General features: G+C 46.1%; 1 protein-coding gene across 1 annotated transcript; it reads left to right on the plus strand.

Annotated features, from left to right (window-relative positions):
- Positions 1-1,881: 1,881 nt before the first annotated feature.
- Positions 1,882-2,406, plus strand: LOC117090951 (mitochondrial import receptor subunit TOM6 homolog). Its single transcript, XM_033223508.1, has one exon. The coding sequence runs from the start codon at positions 1,882-1,884 to the stop codon at positions 2,104-2,106; it is 225 nt and encodes a 74-aa protein (XP_033079399.1). The 3' UTR covers positions 2,107-2,406.
- The last annotated feature ends 21,367 nt before the right edge of the window (positions 2,407-23,773 follow it).

Below are 23,773 nucleotides of genomic sequence, written 5' to 3' on the forward strand. Positions count from 1 at the left end.
GAGCTTAATTTGTTTTTACGTTTTAGAGACAGACGAGGTTTTGCTGTATTGCCCAGGCTGGAGTGCAGTGGCGCAATCATAGCTCACTACAACCTCGAACTCCTGGGCTGAAGCCGTCTTCCTGCCTCAGCCTTTGGAGTGGCTGGGATTACAGGATCGTGCCACCATGCCTGACCAGTATTGGAATTTTATGAAGTAACCTCCCACTTCCACCACCTAATTTTAAACAGCTTCCATCTCCTGATCACCACATATAAACAGAGATGCAAACCTAAAACAGGGTGCTTGCTATATAAACATGACTTCCAGGCCCCTCCCTGGCCTCCAAATTCGGGGCCACCACTGGCTGTTTGTCACCATGTTATTGCATTTGCGAGACATGAGTCCACATTTCCACCCAGAGGGAGATTCATCTTTGAGAGATCTACGTATTTGTGTTCATTCCTTTAACACCAGAATGCAGATTCCACAGGGGCAGGAGCCTTGTCTCGCTAGCGCACCACGCAGTCCCCAATGCCTGATCCACAGGAGGATTTCAAGAAACATTCATTCCCTCAGCGCGTGCCTAGCGGTTCCCCGCTGTGAGTTGGGCAAGGGGGACCCAGCTGTGTGAAGCACAGACCCAGCCCTCACGCATGTGGAAATCCACTTTGACCAGTGGGTTGACCAGTTTTCATGGGACAGGGAGAAGCCTGGATTTATATATCTGACAGCCACTTGATTCATTCCTAATTCCTCCAGCTTGGCCCACCCAACCAGACGCAGCACCTGTGAGGTAGCACAAGGCAGAGGTGAGCCACAGCCAGAATGACTGCAGACTTAGCCCTCACCCCCTGTGACACACTTCCAGACTCACACGGGCCTTTAGAGGTGTCTTTTTAAGCCCTACCTTGCTTCCTCTCCCATGTCCCTTTTTTTTTTTTTTTTTTTTTTGAGACAGAGTCTGGCTTTGTCTCCCAGGCTGGCATACAGTGGCGCAATCTCGGCTCACTGCAAACTCCGCATACTGGCATATATTGAAAGGGGATTCATGTAAAAGGCATGAGTATTTGGAAACAGCAAAGATATTTCCCAAAAAGGCCCAAATGGATAGTCTGGAAGAGGAATGGCACCCACAGTTGAGAGAGAAACCAGAAGTACCCGAGGATAGTCCATGTGCTCTGGACTTTTCTCCTCCCTTCGCAAAGCTTGATATCTCTTTGCACACATAAAAACAAAAGCCAAAGTGCTAAGAAGAAGCTGGAAAAATACAAAATTTCTATCTTAGGGAGAGAGTCAGTAAAGAAAATCAACATGGCGGGCACTGATGGCTGCCTGCTCAGTAAGAATCTCCCTGTCTTGCTTGCCAAAGAATCCCAACTTTGGAGTCCCTCCTAACAGGACTGTGTGCAGCCTCAGGGTCTGTATCCTGACTTAAGTTGAATTCTACACATTTTCATCACAGGCTTAAATGGTCATGAAAAATGAGCACTTTATATCAAAATAAGAGGTGGATTGGCTGTAATTGGAATAAATATGCCGTGATGTGATTGAATAAAATAAAATTTGTATGTACTGTATTGAAGAATGCACACCACATCAGAAAGAAGCCAATTTTTTTTTTTTTTTTTTTTTTGAGATGGGCAGATCACTTGAGGTCAGGAGTTTGAGACTGGCCTGACCAACATGATGAAACTCCGTCTCTACTAAAAATACAAAAATTAGCCAGGCGTGTTGGCTCGTGTCTGTAGTTCCAGCTACTCGGGAGGCAGAGACAGGAGAATCACTTGAACCTGGGAGGTGAAGGTTGCTGTGAGCCGAGATCATGCCATTGCACTCCAGCCTGGGCAACAAGAGCCAAACTCCATCTCAAAGAAAAAGACCCGTGCAAAGCTTCCTACTATGGCTTCCAGGGGGATCCGGGTGAGTGCTGCCAGCTTGGCCAATGAAACTCTGGAAATATCAGACAACGTGGGAGATTGGCCTCGGGGCGTCTACCACTTTGCCACTGATAGAAATGACTTCCGGAGGAACTTGATCCTCGATTTGGGACTCTTTGCTGCAGGAGTTTGGCTGGCCAGGGATTTAAGTGACATTGACCACATGGCACATCAGCCAGGGGTGTAGCCAGGTAGACAAATGGAATCCTGTGCTGATCCCGAATCTTCCAAAAACAGCCTACAATCTGTGGCCACCACAAGATGTGCCCTGATGGCAGCTGAAATTTGATTCAGATGGCCACTTTCCTTTTCCCTTTCCCTGCCTAGTTTCCTTCTGTCCCTTGAGTCCATGCAGAATTTCATTCTCTGGTCAGCAGAGAGGCTTAAGCTGAAGTATTGCCTCTGTTCTGTAAAGTTCTGTACATAGTTCCTAAGCTTCTGCAGGGGTTGATCCTTGCTCTTGGACTGAGAAATAACAATGCTGTTTTAACAAACACTTGAGATAAATATTGCACACAGTCATTTTATTATTTTAATAAGAAACTTTTGCTTACAAAAACAAGGTGTGAAAAGTCAAGATTCACAAAAATCGTAAAAACATGATTTATATTTCACACTTGAGAGACAAAAACAAGCCCCAAACATGGAAAAAAAAAAAAAAAGGTCAGCCTGGCCAACACAGTGAAACCCTGTCTCTACTAAAAATACGAAAATTAGCTGGGCCCGGTGGCGGGCGCCTGTAATCCCAGCTATTCAGGAGGCTGAGGCAGGACAATCGCTTGACCTGGGAGGCAGAGGGTGCAGTGAGCCAAGATTGCAGCTTTGCACTCCAGTCTGCACAACAAGAGCAAAACTCAGTCTCACCAAAAAAAGAAAAAAAAAGGAAAAAAAGTGGTCAAGGAAGGACCTCCCTAACGAAGTAACATGAGCTGACACCTCAATGAAGGGGCACATCCAGCCCACTGCTGATCTTCAGGAAAAGCCTTCCAGAGGGCATAGCAAACGCAAAGTTCCTGAGGCCTGCTTGGCACAGGCTTAATGACAGTGGCCATATGGGGCCTTGGGAGGCCATGGGATAAATACTTTGGGTTTTATTCAAAGTGTGATGAGAAGCCACTTGGAAGCTTTTGAGCGGGGAAGTGACATGACGTATATTTTGTTTTGTTTTGTTTTGTTTTGTTTTGTTTTGTTTTTTGAGACGGAGTCTTGCTCTGTCGCCCAGGCTGGAGTGCAGTGGCCGGATCTCAGCTCACTGCAAGCTCCGCCTCCCAGGTTTACGCCATTCTCCTGCCTCAGCCTCCCAAGTAGCTGGGACTACAGGCACCGCCACCTCGCCCGGCTAGTTTTTGTATTTTTTAGTAGAGACGGGGTTTCACTGTGTTCACCAGGATGGTCTCGAACTCCTGACCTCGTGATCCGCCCGTCTCGGCCTCCCAAAGTGCTGGGATTACAGGCTTGAGCCACCGCGCCCGGCCATGACGTATATTTTGAAAGGATTATTCATCTGTTGTGTGGCCATAGAGTGTGGTTGGGTTTGAGGGGTGAATGGAACAGTATAAAAAATAAATTTATGGGCTGGGCACAGTGGCTTATGCCTGTAATCCCAGCATGTTGGGAGACCGAGGCGGGCGGATCACAAGGTCAGGAGCTCAAGATCAGCCTAGCCAACATGGCAAAACCCAGTCTCTACTAAAAATACAAAAATCAGCCAGGCGTGGTGACAGTTGCCTGTAATCCCAGCTACTGGGAGGCTGAGGCAAGAGAATCACTTGAACCCGGGAGGCGCAGGTTGCAGTGAGCTGAGATCGTGCCATTGCACTCCAGCCTGGGCGATAAGAGCAAGACTCCATCTCAAAAAAAAAAAAAAAAATGTATGGCCAGGTGCAGTGGCACATGCCTGTAATCAGTGAGCCGAGATCCCACCATTGCACTCCACACTGGGCAACAAGGGTAAAACTCTATCTCAAAAAATTAATAAATAAATGTATATATTTACAACAGTGGCATATAGAGCTATAGATATAGCACTAGTTTCTCATAGGGCAAATAAAGGGACTGAATTTAGGGAGGGATTTCCAAGACACTAGTCATCCCCCATTAAGCTGGGCAGTGACTACTTGGTGTGCATTTATTATTTCATAAACTGTACATACATGTTATGTTCAGATAGCCCTATATCCCATAATGTAAATATATACATTTATTTTATATAAATATAAATCTGTGAATACCTCTACATACATAGAACTATTTTGGAAGGGAGAACCATCAGGATATGCTGCTGGATTCGATGAGTACTTGGAGTCAGACTAGATATGAACAAGTTCAAGCCTCTGATTTTACCCAAGTCATAACCAAAGCAACAGTGCAATGAGACAGAGGGAAAGACTGGAGGAACAGAGGGACAGGAAGCCACAGTATCTGCACAGACAGCAGCTGCCGACACAGTGGCCCCCTGAAGTCAGGCCAGAAGAGAGGGAAAGTGGTGATTCCAACTGCAGACGCAGCCAGGTCCCCTGAGTCCATCAGGCCCAAAGGGTTGCTTGAGGATTTCTTTTTCTGGCCTCCATGGTGTGGTTGCATCAACACTCCCCACATGGCCATGGGGCTGTGGATATTGAGTGGGTGCCAATTACTAAGTACAAGATGTGCCAGAGTTGATGTCTCAAGGTTGAGGTTCCCCACCTCTGCTCCAGCCCCGCAGAGGAGAAAATATGACCACACAACTTCAAACCCTCAACAGGAATAAAGAAAAGAAAATGATGGAATTGGCTGCATGCGGTGGCTCACGCCTGTAATCCCAGTGCTTTGGGAGGCAGAGCCTGGCAGATGACTTGAGCCCAGGAGTTCAAGACCAGACTGGGCAACATGGCAAAACCTGATCTCTACTAAAAAATTCAAAAATCAGTCAGGTGTGGTGGTGGGCACCTGTAATCCCAGCTACTCAAGAGGCTGAGGCAGGATAATTGCTTGAACCCAGGAAGCAGTTGCAGTGAGCCAAGATCGTGCACTTGCACTCAGCCTGGGCAACAAAACTGAAACTCCGTCTCAAAAAAAAAAAAGAATCCATACGTATTAGAAAAACATAAAGACAAACAAATAAATGCTTAACCATATTCAGGGAAATGGTTTCTTCTAGGGCAAATAAAAGAGCTGAATTTAGGGAGGGATTTCCAAGATACTTAATAGGTCATGCCCCATTAAGCGGTGTGGTGAGTACGTGGTCCACATTTATTATTCTGTAAACTGCACATGTATGTTATATTCAGTCTTTTTGTATGCTTTGTTCATCTCACAATTTAAAACAATAGGCCAGGCACAGTGGCTCATGCCTGTAATCCCAACACTTTGGAAGGCCGAGGCAGGCAGATCACTTGAGGTCAGGAGTTCGAGACCAGCCTGGCCAATATGGTGAAACCCCATCTCTACTAAAAATGCAAAAATTAGTGGAGTGTGGTGGCGGATGCCTGTAATCCCAGCTACTCAGGAGGCTGAGGCAGGAGAATTGCTTGAACCCAAGACACAGAGGCTGCAGTGAGCCGAGAACGCACACCACTGCACTCCAGCCTGGGCAACAGCGAGACTCTATCTCAAAAAAAAAAAAAAAAGATTAAAAAAAAAAAACAATTAATAAAAGCAGGGACCCAAGACTCTGGGTGAGTCTTACTTCACTAAGCCTAGGGTGAAAAATTGTCAACTGAAGTCCTCCAACATGGGAATGGCAAAGTATAGCATAATCCATACTGTACAATACTATGCACATCCACTAAAAACAATAACATTCACTTACAAACATTACAGTTCTCAAAGAGATTTTTTTTTTAATAGAGATAGGGGGCTGGGTGCAGTGGCTCACCCCTGTAATCCCAGCAATTTGGGAGGCTGAGGCAGGAGGATTGCTTGAGCCCAGGAGTTCAAGACAAGCCTGGGCAACATAGTGGGACTTTGTCTCAATAAAAAATAAAAAATTAGCCAGGTGTAGTGACATGTGCCTGTGGTCCTAGCTACTCAGGAGGCTGAGGTGGGAGGATCACTTGAGCCCAGGAGGTGGAGGCTGCAGTGAGCTATGATTATGCCACTGTACTCCAGCCTGGGTGACGCAGCAAGACCCTGTCTTGAAAAATATATAAATACATAAATAGAGACAGGGTCTCCCTATGTTGTCCAGAATGGTCTCAAACTCCTGGGCTCAAGTGATCCTCCTGCCTCAACCTCTCAAAGTGCTGGGATTACAGGTATGAGCCACCGTGCTCAGCCTCAAAGAGACTGTTGAAGAAGACAGAATAAATTGCAGAATGATATGTACAGTTGTAGAAAAATACATACAAGAAAACATTCGTGTTTAACAATTTCTCTGTTGACATATATATATATATATATATTTTTTTTTTTTTTTTTTTTTTTTGAGAGATGTGGTCTCGCTCTGTCGCCCAGGCTGGAGTGCAATGGCATGATCTCGGCTCACTGCAAGCTCTGTCTCCCAGTTTCATGCCATTCTCCTGCTTCAGTCTCCCGAGTAGCTGGGACTACAGGTGCCCACCACCACGCCTGGCTAATTTTTGTATTTTTAGTAGATATGTGGTTTCACTATGTTAGCCAGGATGGTCTCGATCCCCTGACCTCGTGATTTGACAGCCTTGGCCTCCCAAAGTGCTGGGATTACAGGTGTGAGCCACCGCGCCTGGCCTGACATATATATTTTTTTTCCATACATTAATGTATATGTGTAAAAAAAGAACTGGAAAGGGCTGGGCATGGTGGCTCAGGTCTGTAATCCCAGCACTTTGGGAGGCCAAGGTGGGAGGTCAGGAGTTCAAGACCAGCCTGATCAACATGGCAAAACCCAGTCTCTACTAAAAACACAAAAATTAGCTGGATGTGGTAGTACACACCTGTATTCCCAGCTACTCAGGAGGCTGAGGCAGAAGAATCACTTTTACTTGTGAGGCGGAGGTTGCAGTGAGCTGAGATCACACCACTGCATTGCAGCCTGGGCAACAGAGTGAGACTCCATCTCAAAAAAAAAAAAAAAGTCTATTATCTTTTATGTCAGAAAAAATTCGGATGATTGTATTCTTATTCATTGCATCTAAATCAAGAAGATTAAGTCATAAAATGCCATTTTTGGTAAGTTGGTAAATCTTGAAAATTCTGCTAAATCACTGAATTGATTATTTGGCAAATTGACTTTCAATGAATTGATTTTCGATGAATCGGCCCACTTCTGCTGGGATCACCTGACCCTGACTCAGCCAGTCAACAATAATTAAATGTTCCTCCCCCTCCACCCCCAGGCACTGTAAACACGATCTTGTTTTGCTTCTTTCAAGTGCAAGGCCAAATCATCCTGATTATTCATTTCAATGAAATTAATACAACGAAATTCATGAAAGCAGGGACCTTTCTCCTTGTATTCACATGTGGCAGGCACGCAATAGATATTTGTTACATGAATGCATCTTATGCTACAGCTCACAGGTATCTGCCACTGAGGGCTCATAGGAAATACTAGGAAGACACAGCTACATTTCTGTTACTCTCTGTATGACATCCTGTAATTCAACATCACCAACAACCAGGTGATATACCCTAAGAGGGGGTTTAGGCAGTACTAAAACGTATTAGCCTAAAGCTAATAGTGAAACAAAGGATCTCCCTAAACAGAAACTTCATTTAATCCTATAGAGACTCAGACCAGTCAAACAAGTCATCTGAAGCTTGCTAAGCTCTGCTCTCTTGCTTCTAATAGGGCAAGAAAAGGTGGCCAGATGAGGTGACACTCCAACTTCTGGCTTCTTTCTCCTCTTATGTAAGTGTGAAGTTCTCTCTTCAGTAGCCAGGCTTCCAGAGAAAAGGATCCTGAAAAAATACAAAGTCCCTAGTGTATTCAGCTGGCACATACAGTGAAGGGAGGGGGGATAGATGTTGTAATAAGATGCAAAGAAATCTTACTTGCGCGCACACACAAACGTCCCTTTCCTTTTTTGTACCACCTCTTATGCAGATAGTTAAAGGCCTCGAGAAGGCTGCTCCTAGATTAGGAGTCTTTCCCCGTCCCCATGTCATAGTACGTGGTTACAATTCAGAGGAGCGCCCAGATTCTCCACTCCATCACCCCATTGCACTTTCATCATCTGAAATGAAGCCCTTTATGTGCCTCCAAGAGCAAAGGCCCTAACAGCCGGGCTCTGGTCCCCGTGGTTCCCTTGGGGGTTCCCCAGCGCCTAGCACGAGGCGGGGCACTCTAGAGCACCAGCTCCAGAAACATTTCCAAAAAGATCGAAGGTGTTAAGGCTGCAGAATTTGCAGGTCTCTTCTGTCTATACTGTAAGTCGATATTGCGCATTTCTTTTGGACATTTTGGGCACTTTAAGCCTTTATTTTATTTTTATTAGTCTTCGTTTATTTATTTTATTTGTTTTCATGATTCGTTTGGTGGTGTTCCTTTTTAATTTTTAAATTTATTGATTTATTCTTTAGGGTGTCACGCAAAAGTCTGAATTTGCAGGAGCGGTCCTTAGTAGTAGGGGAAGACTCCTGGCAAAGCTGCCCGGCCTCGCTAGGTTCTCCTCCATTTGCCAGCACACGAGTCCTCTACGCCTCGCCCAAGTCAACCTCCCGGGCCTCCTGCGCGTCCCCGCCCCATCCCCTCCCAGGACCCTCCCTTCCGGCGACTCAACGCCCCGGCGGCGGAGGGATCTTGGACACACTCACGCGCCACACGCAGCCCGCGCGCTGATTGGCTGGCAGAGTACTGGGCCCACATCGGCCCAGACCTCCGCGTCGCGCAAGAGCGGCCTGAGCGCCAACCAATCGCGACGCGTTCCGGTTCATAGGCCACACCTCTCAGCCAGTCCTGAGGGAGAGCCGGAAAAGGGCGTGACCAATCGGAGCTGAGCAACGGGGCGGAGTCACCCTCCGACCAAAGCCGAGGTCGGGCGCTGTCACCTTGACAACCTGACCGGCCCCGGCGAGTCCGTCCTGCCTCACCGGCTCTGTTCCCCAACCTGAAACCACCGAGACTCCAGGACGTCACGACCTCTAGCTTGACGTCTGCGCTGCCAAAGAGGGGTTGTGCCTAAAGTGCCTGGGGGATGTTTATTCTTCCGTGTGTGTATTCAAATACGCAGATCAGCTCCTAGGATGAGTGCGTTGGGGAATGGGAGGGAACCGCACTAAGCCCAGTGGGAGAAAGTGAGCACGTTTGCAAGCTGAGTTAGTAATTAATGCCCTGATATAATAAAAGGGCCACAGAATAGTGGCTGGGGCTGCTTTTGATAGCTAGGATGGTCTGAGTTAAATTTGGGCTCTCTTGGCCCGGTGCGGTGGCTCACCTGAGGTCAGGAGTTCGAGACCAGCCTGGCCAACACGGTGAAACCCGTCTTTACTGAAAATACAAAAAATTAGCCGGGCGTGGTGTCGGGCACCTGTAATCCCAGCTACTCGAGAGGCTAAGGCAGGAGGAGAATCGCTTGAACCCGGGAGGCGGAGGTTGTAGTGAGCGGAGATCGTGCCATTGCACTCCAGCCTAGGCAACAAAAGTCGAAACTCTATCTCGAAAAATAAATAAATAAATAAATACAAAATTGGGATCTCTTACATATACCTTGTGGTCGGTAGCAGGTGGCATTTCCCCACCATCCCCTCTACTTGGCTATAGGGTGAGCAGAGGCAGGGAATGCCAGGCTGAATCCCCATAAATACAGAAGGGAGATATTTTTGTAGGGCAAGGACTAAATGCCATGTCTTCCTCCCTCTCCCTTTTCCAATGGGTCCAAACCAAATTTCTTATTACCCCTCCTGAACACAAAATGGATACGGGTAACTATCAGCTTTCCTCTTTAGGGCAGGGCCTGGATATATCCGTTGTGATTTGCCTGTTACTTAGGTTGGGCCACCTTGCGGTGAGATCTGATGAGCTGAGGAACCTTAGGAACAGACATGGTGACTCGTCAGATCTCATGACACCCATGAGCCAGGCAGGCATTTCGAGGCGGCATTGCATCTTGGAGCGTTTACATCCCTTCACTACAGTGTGCCCCAACTCCCCTGGGATAAAACCACAGAAAAATGACCACTTTTCCTTGTAGAAATTTAGTCTTTCAATCTGTCCAGAGCACTTCTTCTCTAAGCACCCAACCCAACTCAACCATCCACCCAAACTCAGAAGTTTAAAAAGAGGGCTGGGCCTCTAAAATTCTTTTTTTGTTGTTGTTTTTTAACTATAAGAAAAAAAGTAGGCCAGGCACAGTAGCTCATGCCTATAATTCCAGCACTTTGGGAGGCCGAGGTGTGCAGGTCACCTGAGGTCAGGAGTTCAACATCAGCCTGGCCAACATGGTGAAACGCCGTCTTTACTAAAAGTACAAAAATTAGCCAGATGTGGTGGCATGCGCCTATAATCCCAGCTACTCGGCAGGCTGAAGCAGGAGAATCACTTGAACCCAGAAGGCGGAGGTTGCAGTGAGTCAAGAGTGCGCCACTGCACTGCAGCCTGGGCAACAAAGCAAGACTCAGTCTCCAAAAAAAAAAAGTAAATATCAAGGTTGTATAAAAAGGACTGGGTGCGGTGACTCACGCCTGTAATCCCAGCACTTTGGGAGGCTGAGGCAGGTGGATCATGAGGTCAGGAGATCGAGACCATCCTGGCTGACACGGTGAAACCCCGTCTCTACCAAAAATACAAAAATTAGCCGGGCGTGGTGGCGGGTGCCTGTAGTCCTAGCTACTCGGGAGGCTGAGACAGGAGACTGGTGTGAACCTGGGAGGTGGAGCTTGCAGTGAGCCGAGATAGCACCACTGCACTCCAGCCTGGGCAACAGGGCGAGACTTTGTCTCAAAAAATAATAATAATAATAAATAAAATAAATGTAAAAACACGCATGTATGACTGATAATGCTAAAGTCAAATGATGGAGGAAAAGGATACTATAATCATATAACTCTAGAAAGGAAAAGGTAATTTAGCCTGAGCTCACAGCTTCCAGCTCTGGTAGGGCTTCATACAGATCCATTTCCTTTTCTATTATTTTTCCCCAGTTCTGTTCTTTTAAACATTTTCTTTTCCTTTTTTTTTTTTTTCAAGACGGAGTCTCACTCTGTTGCCCAGGCTGGAGAGCAGTGGTGTGATCTCAGCTCACTGCAACCTCTGCCTCCCAAGTTCAAGCTATTCTTTTGCCTCAGCTTCCCAAGTAGATGGGACTACAGGCATGCGCCATGAGACCCGGTTAATTTTTGTATTTTGAATACAAAACAGGGTTTCACTATGTTGGCCAGTCTGGTCTCAAACTCCTGACCTCGTGATCCGCCCACCTAGGCCTCCCAAAGTGCTGGGATTACAGGCGTGAGCCACTGCATCCGGCCTCTTTTAAACATTTTCTGAACTACAGATATGTATAGCATATTTATGTGTCAGTTATATATAGATTCTCAGCTTTCTAAAATCAGTTTTTTGTGTTTTGTTGTTTTTTTTTTTTGAGATGGACTCTTGCTCTTACCGCCCAGGCTGGAGTGCAATGGCGCAATCTTGGCTCACTACAACCTCCGCCTCCTGGGATCAAGTGATTCTCCTGCCTCAGCCTCCCGAGTAGCTGGGATTACAGGCACCTGCCACCACACCCAGCTAATTTTTGTATTTTTAGTAGAGACGGGGTTTCACCATGTTGGCCAGGCTGGTCTCAATTTCCTGACCTCATGATCCGCCCAACTCGGCTCCCAAAGTTCTGGGATTACAGGTGAGCCACCAAGTTCGGCAAATCAGATCTTTTTTTTTTTTTTTTTTTTTTTTGAGAGGGTCTCGCTCTGTCGCCCAGGCTGGAGTGCAGTGGCCGGATCTCGGCTCCTGCAAGCTCCGCCTCCGGGTTTACGCCATCCTGCCTCAGCCTCCCGAGTAGCTGGGACTACAGGCGCCCGCCATCTCGCCCGGCTAGTTTTGTATTTTTAGTAGAGACGGGGTTTCACCGTGTAGGCCAGGATGGTCTCGATCTCCTGACCTCGTGATCCACCCGCTCGGCCTCCCAAAGTGCTGGGATTACAGGCTTGAGCCACAGCGCCGGCCCAAATCAGATCTTTTTAATGATGGTATTATTTTTCAACCGACCCTTAAACAGAGACCTGCAACCACTGAACTAAAACCCTTTGACAAAATTTTTGATGCAGAAAAATAAATGTAAGAAAGATAATTTATTGTTATAATGTAGGGCAAATTGTAGGCACTCAATATTTAGTTATTGACAGATGCATTTTTCCATATAAGTCTGACAGGTCACAAGGGTTGGGAGGCAGTGAGGGAGAAAACATCATCTCAGCATTGATTGGGGGCTTTCTGACTTTTATCTGGACGTAAACAGGTTTGATCACTTCATCCCTCCTAAAGGTTCCATTTCTTAGTCAAAGTGGTTGACCCTTAGATGCTAATTTTACACTCTTATGTGATAAGTTCTTTGCAGTGGTGTTTTTAGCTAGTTCTGCTAATTTTCAATTTCACAGGCTGCATTTTGCATTTTCCCAAACCTTATGTTTTATGATTTAATCAATATCCAATCCATAGCCACCCTTTGATATTAAAGTCAGGTATAGATATAAGAATTAGAGGCCGGGCGCAGTGGCTCAAGCCTGTAATCCCAGCACTTTGGGAGGCCGAGACGGGCGGATCATGAAGTCAGGAGATCGAGACCATCCTGGCTAACACGGTGAAACCCCGTCTCTACTAAAAAATACAAAAAACTAGCCGGGCGAGGTGGCGGGCGCCCGTAGTCCCAGCTACTCAGGAGGCTGAGCCAGAAGAATGGCGTAAACCTGGGAGGCAGAGCTTGTAGTGAGCTGAGATCTGGCCACTGCACTCCAGCCTGGGCGGCAGAGCGAGACTCTGTCTCAAAAAAAAAAAAAGATATAAGAATTAGAAAAATGTTTAATTCACCAGTGATTGGAAGTAACTGGCATTATGTCTTTAGTAATTATAAGGATGAATGGCTAAGGATGACTGTTTTGAATATTAAATACAATAAGTTGAAACTTTATTATAAAATATCTTGTCTGGCCAGGTGCAGTGTGGCTCACACCTGTAATCCCCAGAGCTTTGGGAGGCTGAGGTCGGAGGATCACTTGAGCCCAGGAGTTCAAGATCAGCCTGAGTGACATAGCAAGACTCTGTCTCTGAAATAAATTTTAAAGTATATTTTAAAATTATCTTCCTGGGCCAGGTGTGGTGGCTCATACCTGTAATCCCACCACTTTGGGAGACCGAGGCAGACAGATCACTTGAGGCCAGGAGTTCAAGACTAGCCTGGCGAACATGGCGAAACCCCATCTCTACTAAAAATACAAAAAATTAAGTGGGTGTGGTGGCACACGCCTGTATCCCAGCTACTTGGGATGCTGAGGTGGAAGAATAGCTTGAACCCAGGAGGCAGAGTTTACAGTGCACCAAGATCACAGCACTGCACTCCAGTCTGGGCAGCAGAACAAGACCCTGTCTCAAAAAAAAAAAAAAAAAAAAAAACTTGGCCGGGCACAGTGGCTCACGCCTGTAATCTCAGCACTTTGGGAGGCTGAAGTGGGGGCGGATCATGAAGTCAGGAGTTCGAGACCAGCCTGACCAACATGGCGAAACCCCATCTCTGGCATGGTGGTGTGCGCCTGTAATCCCAGCTACTCAGGAGACTGAGGCAGGAGAATCACTTGAACCCGGGAGGCAGGGGTTGCAGTGAGCCAAGACTGCACCACTGCACTCCAGCCTGGGCGATAGAGCGAGACTCCATCTCAAAAAAAAACAAAACAAAAAAAACAACCAAAACAAAAACAAAAAAGACCCTGTCTCAAAAGAGTTCTAATCCCAGAATCGTCAATATGTGTTCAAGACTTGTAAACTTGCCTGTTGTGAGAAAATAATCTTTCTTTCCTTTTTTTTTTTTTTTTTTTGAGACAGAGTCTTGCTATGTCACCCAGGCTGGAGTGCAATGGTGTGATCACAGCTCATTGCAGCCTCTGCCTTCTGGGATCAAGGGTTCCTCCCACCTCAGCCTCTCAAGTAGCTGGGACCACAGGTGTGCACCACCATGCCTGGCTAATTTTTATCTTTTTATTTTTTGAGATGGAACCTTGCTCTGTTTCTTCTTTTTTTTTTTTTAGATGGAGTCTCGCTCTGCCACCCAGGCTGGAGGTGCAGTGGCACGATCTCGGCTCACTGCAAGCTCCACCTGCCGGGTTCACGCCATTCTCCTGCCTCAGCCTCCTGGGACTACAGGCGCCCACCACCACGCCCAGTTAATTTTTTCGTATTTTTAGTAGAGACAGGGTTTCACTGTGTTAGCCAGGATAGTTTCGATCTCCTGACCTCGTGATCTGCCCACCTCAGCCTCCCAAAGTGCTGGGATTACAGGCGTGAGCCACTGCACCCGGCCAAGACTCGCTCTTTCACCCAGGCTGCAGTGCAGTGTTGTGATCTTGGCTCATTACAGCCTCCACCTCATGGGTTCCAGCAATTCTCCTGCCTCAGCCTCCAGGTAGCTGGGATTACAGGCATGCGCAACCACGACTGACTAATTTTTGTATTTTTAGTAGAGAAGGGGATTTTACCATTTTGACCAAACTGGTCTCAAACTCCTGACCTCAGGTGATCGGCCCACCTCAACCTCCCAAAGTGCTGGGATTACAGGGGTGAGCCATCACGCCCAGCCATGCCTAGCTAATTAAAAAAAAAAAAAAATTTGGCAGAGATGAGGTCTCATTATCTTGCCCAGGCTGGTCTCGAACTCCTGGGCCTTGGCCTTCCAAAGTGCTGGGATTACAGGCATAAACCACTATGCCTGGCCAGAAAATAATCTTTAAAAAGTGTTTAAAGCCCCTCAGTCATAGCAGGAACTGTGCAGCAGTTCTGTGGGACAAGAAAACAAAGCCTGACTTGTTAGCACACCTCGAGATTCTGGGGTAGACATTGAGCTGCAGACGTTCAGCCAGCATTACTGCATGAGCCTGCACGCTTAGCCTCAGGAGAACACACACAATCTTCCTGCCATGCACACCATGAAGAGCCCCAAATCCCTGAGCCTGAAAGGACTTAGGCCCACCTAAAACAACTGCAGGATTAAATAATACCACACATTCTTATTTCACTGTGGCTACTAATGCTTCCCCTCACTGCCTCATAGCTGAAACACACAGCAAGTGGTTTTTTTTTTAACCCATCAAGCTCATCTACCAGACCAATGATATAAATGTGCATCTTCATTCAGTCACCATACAATTGATTTCAAATTTTCTGCATTAATAGAAGATGGATACAATGATTCCATATTTAACAGGCAGGGCACAGTGGCTTACACCTGCAATTCCAGAACTTTGGGAGACCAAGGCAGGAGGATCTCTTGAGGCCAGGAGTTCAAGGCTGCAGCGAGCTATTTATGTGCTACTGGGCTGGGCATGGTGGCTCACGCCTATAATCCTAGCACTTTGGGAGGCCAAGATGGGCGGATCACTTGAGGTCAGGAGTTTGAAACCAGCCTGGCCAACACAGTGAAACCCTATCTCTAATAAAAATACAAAAAAAATTAGCTGGGCGTGGTGATGGGTGCCTGTAATCCCAGCTACTTGGAAGGCTGAGGCAGGAGAATCGCTTGAACCCAGGAGGCAGAGGTTGCAGTGAGCCGAGATGGCGCCACTGCACTCCAGTCTGGGAAACAGAGTGAGTGAGACTCCATCTCAAAAAAAAAAAAAAAGGACTATTGCACTTAAGCCTGGGCAACAGAGCAAAATCCCATTTCTAAAAAAGAAAAAGAAATGAAATTCACAACCTAGTTCCTAAAGAATTAGAGGCAAAAATGAACATTGAATGTTTCACAATTTGCACTAAGTCCAACAACTTGCATAATAGTCGTAGAAACACAATGGGAACTAAAGGGTAAATAAGGTAATTTGGGAAGTGCAGCTGTTGATCACAACAAATTTACCAAGTGGGAAGAGGGTAAAGATGGAAAAACTCCCTATCAGGTACTGTGCTTATCACACAGGTGATGAAATAATCTCTACACAAAACCCCCAAGACACACAATTTACCTACATAACAAACCTGCACATGTATCCCTGAACCTAAAATAAAAGTTTAAAAAAAAACAATTTACCAACATCTTTAATGTCTCTCAATAAGGGAATGGTTAACTAAATTCTGGCATATCTGAAAAATAGGATATTATGTAGCCATTCAGAGAAACTAGGGTCTAGAGAAGTGCAGATGCTATTTGCATTTTTTTTTTTTTTTGAGATGGAGTCTCGATCTGTCACCCAGGCTGGAGTGCAGTGACACGATCTCGGCTCACTGCAAGTTCTGCCTCCTGGGTTCATGCCATTCTCCTGCCTCAGCCTCCCGAGTAGCTGGAACTACAGGCTCCTGCCACCACGCCTGGCTAATTTTTTGTATTTTTAGTAGAGACAAGGTTTCACCATGTTAGCCAGGATGGTCTCGATCTCCTGACCTCGTGATCCGTCCGCCTTGGCCTCCCAAAGTGCTGGGATTACAGGCATGAGACACCGCACCTGGCCAGCTATTTGCATTTTTAAAGTGATACACACAAAGGCGGGATGCTCACGCCTGCAATCCCATCTCTTTGCGAGGTCGAGGCAGGAGGATTGCTTTAGTCCAGGAATTCAAGACCAGCCTAGGCGACATAGTGAGACCCCTGTCTCTACAAAAAAGTTAAAACATTAGCCAGGTGTGACAGTGCACACCTGTAGTCCCACTCAGGAGACTAAGGTGGGAGGATTGTTGGAGCCCAAGAAGTCGAGGCCACAGTGAGCCATGATCACGCCACTGTACACTAGTCAAACATAGCCGGACTCTGTTCCAAAAAAAAAAAAAAAAAAAAAAGAGATACATACGTATTTGCTCATGGAGTCATCAAATATCCCTAACAGGGGCCACAAGATACTGGTAACAGGAGTTGCCTTAGGGCAGCAGAATGTATTGGTTGGGCACCAGGCAGGAGCTCCGTATTCATTCAACACCCAGATGTGGCTTTGAATTGTGTACTATGTGGTGAATTGCCTTTGCCAGCAGGGCTTCAGGACATGTGTCCTGAAACTTACTGAGGACCCCAGAGCTTTTGTTTCTGTGGGTTATATCTATCCATTAAAATTAGTAGCACAACTAGAAATAATTACCGAATTGTAAGTAAAACTAAGAAACCAAAAAATATGTATGTGTTAATTCAAAATAAAAAGGATAGGCCAGGCATGGTGGCTCACGCTTGTAATCCCAACACTTTGGGAGGCTGAGGCAGGTGGATCACCTGAGGTCAAGAGCTCAAGATCAGCCCAGCCAACATGAAGAAACCCACCTATACTAAAAATACAAAAATTAGCCTAGTGTGGTGGCACATGCCTGTAATCCCGGTTACTCGGGAGGCTGAGGCAGGAGAATCACTTGAATCCGGGAGGCAGAGGTTGCAGTGAGCCAAGATCACACCACTGCACTCCAGCCTGGACAACCCCACGAAACTCTGTTTCAAAAAATATATATAAAATAAAATAAATAAATAAATACATAAAATGAAATAACAAGGATAAACCCATTGCATGTGACCATAAACAACGTATTTGTTATGAAAAATAACTGTACTTTGAGGCGGGGCCTGGTGGCTCACACCTGTAATCCTAGCACTTTGGGAGGCCGAGGTAGGGGGGATCACCTGAAGTCGGGGGTTCGAGACCAGTCTGACCAACATGGAGAAACCCTGTCTCTACTAAAAATACAAAATTAGCCAGGCGTGGTGGCGCATGCCTGTAATCCCAGCTACTCAGGAGGCTGAGGCAGCAGAATAGCTTGAACCCACGAGGCAGAGGTTGCAGTGAGCCAAGATCATACCATTGCACTCCAGCCTGGGCAAAAAGAGCAAAACTTTGTCTCAAAAAAACAAACAAACAAAAAAACAAAAACAAAAAATAAAACCCACTATACTTTGAAAAAAAGTTAGGGTTAATGAGAATGGCATAGTCCTTTTTTTTTTTTTTTTTTGAGATGGAGTCTTGCTCTATCACTAGGCTGGAGTGCAGTGGCACAATCTCAGCTCACTGCTATCTCCAACTCCTGGGTTCAAGCGATTCTCCTGCCTCAGCCTCCTGAGCAGCTGGAACTATAGGCGTGCGCCACCACACCCAGCTAATTTTTGTATTTTCAGTAGAGATGGGGTTTCAGCATGTTGGCCAGGATGATCTCGATCTCTTGACCTTGTGATCCGCCTGCCTTGGCCTCCCAAAGTGCTGGGATTACAGGCATGAGCCACTGCACCCAGCCATTGTCCTACATTTTTGCAAATCTCTGATATGTAGCTAAAGAGAAGACAGCTGGACCCCCATCTCCGCTTTTGCGGGTTTTACATTCATTCTGTTGTGAGAGCACACATCTCATGGCCTCTAGAAAATTCCATTGTACATTCGTGAGAGAATGAAAGTGAAAAATATAAATAACCTGTTATGAATAGTATTTTATGTAACCAGAGGAACCCAGACCACACTTTGAGAACCACACACCTATGCAAATGAATGAGTGAAAAGATGAATGAATAAACGAACCCTTTTAAGCTTAACTCCATGTCTTCATGATTTTCCTATACTTAAAAAAAAAAAAAATTGGAATAACATTTAAATGATTTTCCACAACTCACACAGGGTGTGCAATATGAAGAAAGGATCTAAAAACAGAGGAGCAATTTTTCAGCCTTTCAAAATCGAAGTTGATGAGAGGAGAATTAGTCTACTTGTTTTATCTCATCCCAAGATGAGTAGCAAGAACAGTTTAACCCTGCCTGGTATGAGATCCTCAAGCCTCGTCAAACATAGCCTCTTTGCAGAGGGCAACTCGAGACCCCTGCAGGCCAAAAAGTGTCCAGAAAAGATCAATTCTAGCAAAGGTTCCCCTGAGATTGGTTTAACTGACTGAGAATGACCAAAGGCATGCATTTGAAAAAAAAACTATTAAAAGATAACTCTGTAAATCTTCACAATACAGAGGGAACCCCTGGACCTTGCACTCTCTGTGCAGTGCAGCAGAAAACAGAATTTGGAGTCAGAGTTGCTGGGTTTCAGTCCTGACTTCCATGATTCCTTATTAGCTGTTCCATTTTGGGCAGGTCACTTAACCTCTCTGAGCTTTATACAAAACAGAAATTTGGTTTTGGGTTTTTTTGTTTGTTTGTTTGTTTCTGAGATGGAATTGTGGAATTGTGCTCTGTCGCCCAGACTGGAGTGCAGTGGCACAATCTCAGCTCACTGCAACCTCCATCTCCCAGGTTCAAGTGATTCTCCTGCCGCAGCCTCCCAAGTAGCTGGGATTACAGGCGCCGGCCACTATGCCTGGCTAATTTTTCTATTTTTAGTAGAGATAGGGTTTTGTCATTTTGGCCAGGCTGGTCTCGAACCCCTGATCTCAGGTGATTTGCCCGCCTTGGCCTCCCAAAGTGCTGGGATTACAGGCATGAACCAAGGTCTGGCCTTGGATTTTATTCTATTCTATTTTATTTATTTTTATCTTTTGAGACGAAGTTTCGCTCTTGTTGCCCAGGCTGGAGTGCAATGGTGCGATCTCGGCTCACCGCAACCTCTGCCTCCCGGGTTCAAATGAGTCTCCTGCCTCAGATTTCCAAGTAGCTGGAATTACAGGCACGCACCACCACGCCCAGTTAATTTTGTATTCTTAGAAGAGATGGGGCTTCTCCACGTTGGTCAGGCTAGTCTCGAACTCCCGATTTCAGGTGATCCACCTGCCTTGGCCTCCCAAAGTGCTGGGATTATAGGTGTGAGCCAAGGCCTGGCCTTGGATTTTATTCTATTCTATTTTATTTATTTTTATTTTTACTTTTTGAGACAAAGTTTCGCTCTTGTCGCCCAGGCTGGAGTGCAATGGTGCGATCTCAACTCACCATAACCTCTGCCTCCCTGGTTCAAACAATTCTCCTGCCTCAGCTTCCCGAGTAGCCGGAATTACAGGCACGCACCACCATGCCCAGATAATTTTGTATTTTTAGTAGAGACGGGGTTTCTCCATGTTGGTCACGCTGGTCTCGAACTCCCGATCTCAGGTGATCCGCCTGCCTTGGCCTCCCAAAGTGCTGGGATTACAGGCGTGAACCACCACGCCTGGTGGATTTTATTTTTAATTCAAAATTAAGTATTTTGAAAGCCACAAGCATCTTAGTTTTAAGTTTGAGAATTCATTTCTTTTAGAATAGGTTTAATATAGTGTCAAACATCGGATGCTTTATTTTGAGCTTATAATTACTGCCATTTGAAGAAAAGGCATCCCACATCCCCTTCCCTTGTTTTTTGATGGAACGGAACTGTGAACTATTTTTTTTTTTTTTTTGAGATGGAGTCTCACTCTGTCACCCAGGCTAGAGCACAGTGGCACAACCTTGGCTCACTGCAAACTCTGCTCCCCCAGGCACAAGTGATCTTCTCCCCTCAGCCTCCCAAGTAGCTAGGAACACAGACGCACACCACCACGCCTGGCTAATTTTTGGTGTGTTGCCCAGGCTGGTCTTGAACTCCTGAGATCAAGTGATCCACTTGCCTTGGCCTCCCAAAGTGCTGGGATTACATGCATGAGCCACCGTGCCTAGCTAGAATTGTGAACTTCTACTGCTTAAGATCAGGGAGAAGTGATGCCACACTTCTGATTAGAAGCCTAAAAACCAGCACTTTTAGAAATTCCAAATGCACATACACACGTGTACTTACACTTTCTCACATAAATGCATGCTTGACACAAGTGTATACATGCACCAGTTTCTCTCTCTTTTTTTTTTTTGAGACGGAGTATTGCTCTGTTGCCCAGGCTGGAGTGCAGTGGTTTGATCTCGGCTCACTGCAACCTCCGCCTCCCGGGTTCAAGCGATTCTTCTGCCTCAGCCCCCCAAGTAGCTGGGACTACAGGCGCATGCTACCACAACCGGGTAATTTTTACATTTTTAGTAGAGATGGGGGTTTCACCATATTGGCCTGGCTGGTCTCGAACTCCTGACCTCGTGATCTGCCCGCCTCGGCCTCCCAAAGTGCTGGGATTATAGGCATGAACCACCGTGCCGGGCCACATGCACCAGTTTCTTTCCACTAATTAGATCATTTCCTGACGGATGGGACCTCCTCCAGGGGATTAAGGGAACATTTCATCTACTAAAGCTATGCCTAAATTAGTGTGTCCACAGGTGGCCCATCTGCTATCTGGGGGTGATTTAGGGACTAGATCAAATAAAGCCTTTTTGGCAGGGTGTGGTGGCTCATGCCTGTAATCCCAGCACTTTGGGAGGCCAAGGCAGATGGATCACCTGAGGTCAGGAGTTCAAGACCAGCCTGACCAACCAACATGGTGAAACCCTGTCTCTACTAAATACAAACAATTAGCTGGGCATGTGGCACATGCCTGTAATCCTAGCTACTCAGGAGGCTGAGGCCAGAGAATCACTTGAACCCAGGAAGCAGGGGTTGCAGTGAGCAAAGATTGTGCCATTGCACTCCAGCCTGGGCAACGACAGCGAAACTCTGTCTCAAAAAAACAAACAAAGCCTTTTGTCATTTGAATTTTTTCATATGAAGGCAACCATATGTCTTAGTAAGGTCAGGATGCTGTAATACAATACTATAGAGTAAATATTTATTTCACACAGTTCTGGAGGCTGAGAAGTTCAAGAGCAAGATACTGGCAAACTCAGTATTTGGCGATAGCCTTCTCCCTAGTTAAAAAACAGCCACCTTCTTATGTCTTCACATGGTGTAGTCAAGGGGTGTCTGGTCTTTTCCTCTCGTATAAGGCCACTAGTCCCATTATGGGGGTCCACCTTCAGGACCTCAACTAGACTAATCACCTCCCAAAGACTCTCTCAACTAGACTAATCACCTCCCAAAGACCCTCTCAATTAGACTAATCACCTCCCAAAGACGCTCTCAATTAGACTAATCACCTCCCAAAGACTCTTTCGTCTAGACTAATCACCTCCCAAAGACCCTCTCATCTAGACTAATCACCTCCCAAAGACTCTCTCATCTAGACTAATCACCTCCCAAAGACCCTCTCATCTAGACTAATCACCTCCCAAAGACTCTCTCATCTAGACTAATCACCTCCCAAAGACCCCATCTCCAAATACCATCACATTGGGAATTAGGGATTTAACATTTACATTTTGAGGGGCCACACACATTCATTCTGCAGCACTGTGACCAGCGCACAGAACCATTATACTACAAGGGACTTGCATGATGTTGAGTACTCAATCTCCCAATAGTCCCCTTTGTTAACATTGTGCTACCTGTTGTTTCACGGCCTGCGGTGGTTAAGATATATATAGATCATATTTGGAACTAATCCTAGCATTATCTACATTGAAGCCACCAATGTAATCAATGATGAGCAGTTACTAAATAAAAAATATAGATTGCCCGCCAAAAGAGTGAAACCCTGTCTCTACTAAAAAAAAAAAAAAAAAAAAAAAATAGACTGAGTGCGGTGGCTCATGACTGTAATCCCAGCATTTTGGGAGGCCAAGGTGGGGGATCACAAGGTCAGGAGTTTGAGTCCAGTCTGACCAACATGGTGAAATCCCTGTCTCTACCAAAAATACAGAAGTTAGCCAGGTGTGGTGGTGCATGCCTGTAATCCCAGCTACTTGGGAGGCTGAGGCAGGAGAATCACTTGAACCTGGGAGGCGGAGGTTACAGTGAACAGAGATCGTGCCATTGCACTCCAGCCTGGGCGATAAGAGCGAAACTCCATCTCAAAACAAAAAACAAAACACACATAAAAAAACTATAGATTACTTATTTCGTTAATTTTTTTTTTTTTTTTTTTTTTTTTTTTGAGGCGGAGTCTCGCTCTGTCGCCCATACTGGAGCACAGTGGCTGGATCTCAGCTCACTGCAAGCTCCGCCTCCGGGTTCACGCCATTCTCCTGCCTCAGCCTCCCGAGTAGCTGGGACTACAGGTGCCCGCCACCGCGCCCGGCTAGTTCTTTGTATTTTTTAGTAGAGACGGGGTTCCATGTTAGCCAGGATGGTCTCGATCTCCTGACCTCGTGATCCGCCCGTCTCGGCCTCCCAAAGTGCTGGGATTACAGGCTTGAGCCACCGCGCCCGGCCAATTTTTTGTTAATCATCATCGAAGATTTGACCATCGACCATTGACTTGGTTTGCCTTTCTTTGGGGCTTTAGAACAGGTGCTTTGGATATATACATGTTATCATTTTTCAGTGGTTATTTTGCTACTGTGAAGATCAAGTGTTGACTAATGTATGTAATTCATAAGAAGATTTCCACAGCTGTTTATTGAAATTCTGTTTACACTTGTCAGAAATAAGTATTTCTTTGTTTAATGAAAGATGGCTAGCTTTCGGTTGAGACCACACCTGACAGGCTGGACATGGTGGTTCACGTCTGTAATCCCAGTACTCTGGGAGGCTGAGGCAGGAGACTAGCGGCAACATAGCGAAATCCTGTCTCTGTCTTTTAAAAAATAAAAATGAGCCGGGCGCGGTGGCTCAAGCCTGTAATCCCAGCACTTTGGGAGGCCGAGACGGGCGGATCACAAGGTCAGGAGATCGAGACCACCCTGGCTAACACGGTGAAACCCCGTCTCTACTAAAAGAATACAAAAAACTAGCCGGGTGACGAGGCGGGCGCCTGTAGTCCCAGCTACTTGGGAGGCGGAGGCAGGAGAATGGCGTAAACCCGGGAGGCAGAGCTTGCAGTGAGCTGAGATCCGGCCACTGCACTCCAGCCTGGGCGACAGAGCCAGACTCCGTCTCAAAAAAAAAAATAAATAAATAAATAAATAAATAAATAAAAATAAAAATGAAAAATGGAAAAAAAGTAA

Source organism: Trachypithecus francoisi, unplaced genomic scaffold (genome assembly GCF_009764315.1).
Source record: "Trachypithecus francoisi isolate TF-2019V2 unplaced genomic scaffold, Tfra_2.0 Lachesis_group11, whole genome shotgun sequence".
Classification (NCBI taxonomy): Eukaryota; Metazoa; Chordata; class Mammalia; order Primates; family Cercopithecidae; genus Trachypithecus; species Trachypithecus francoisi.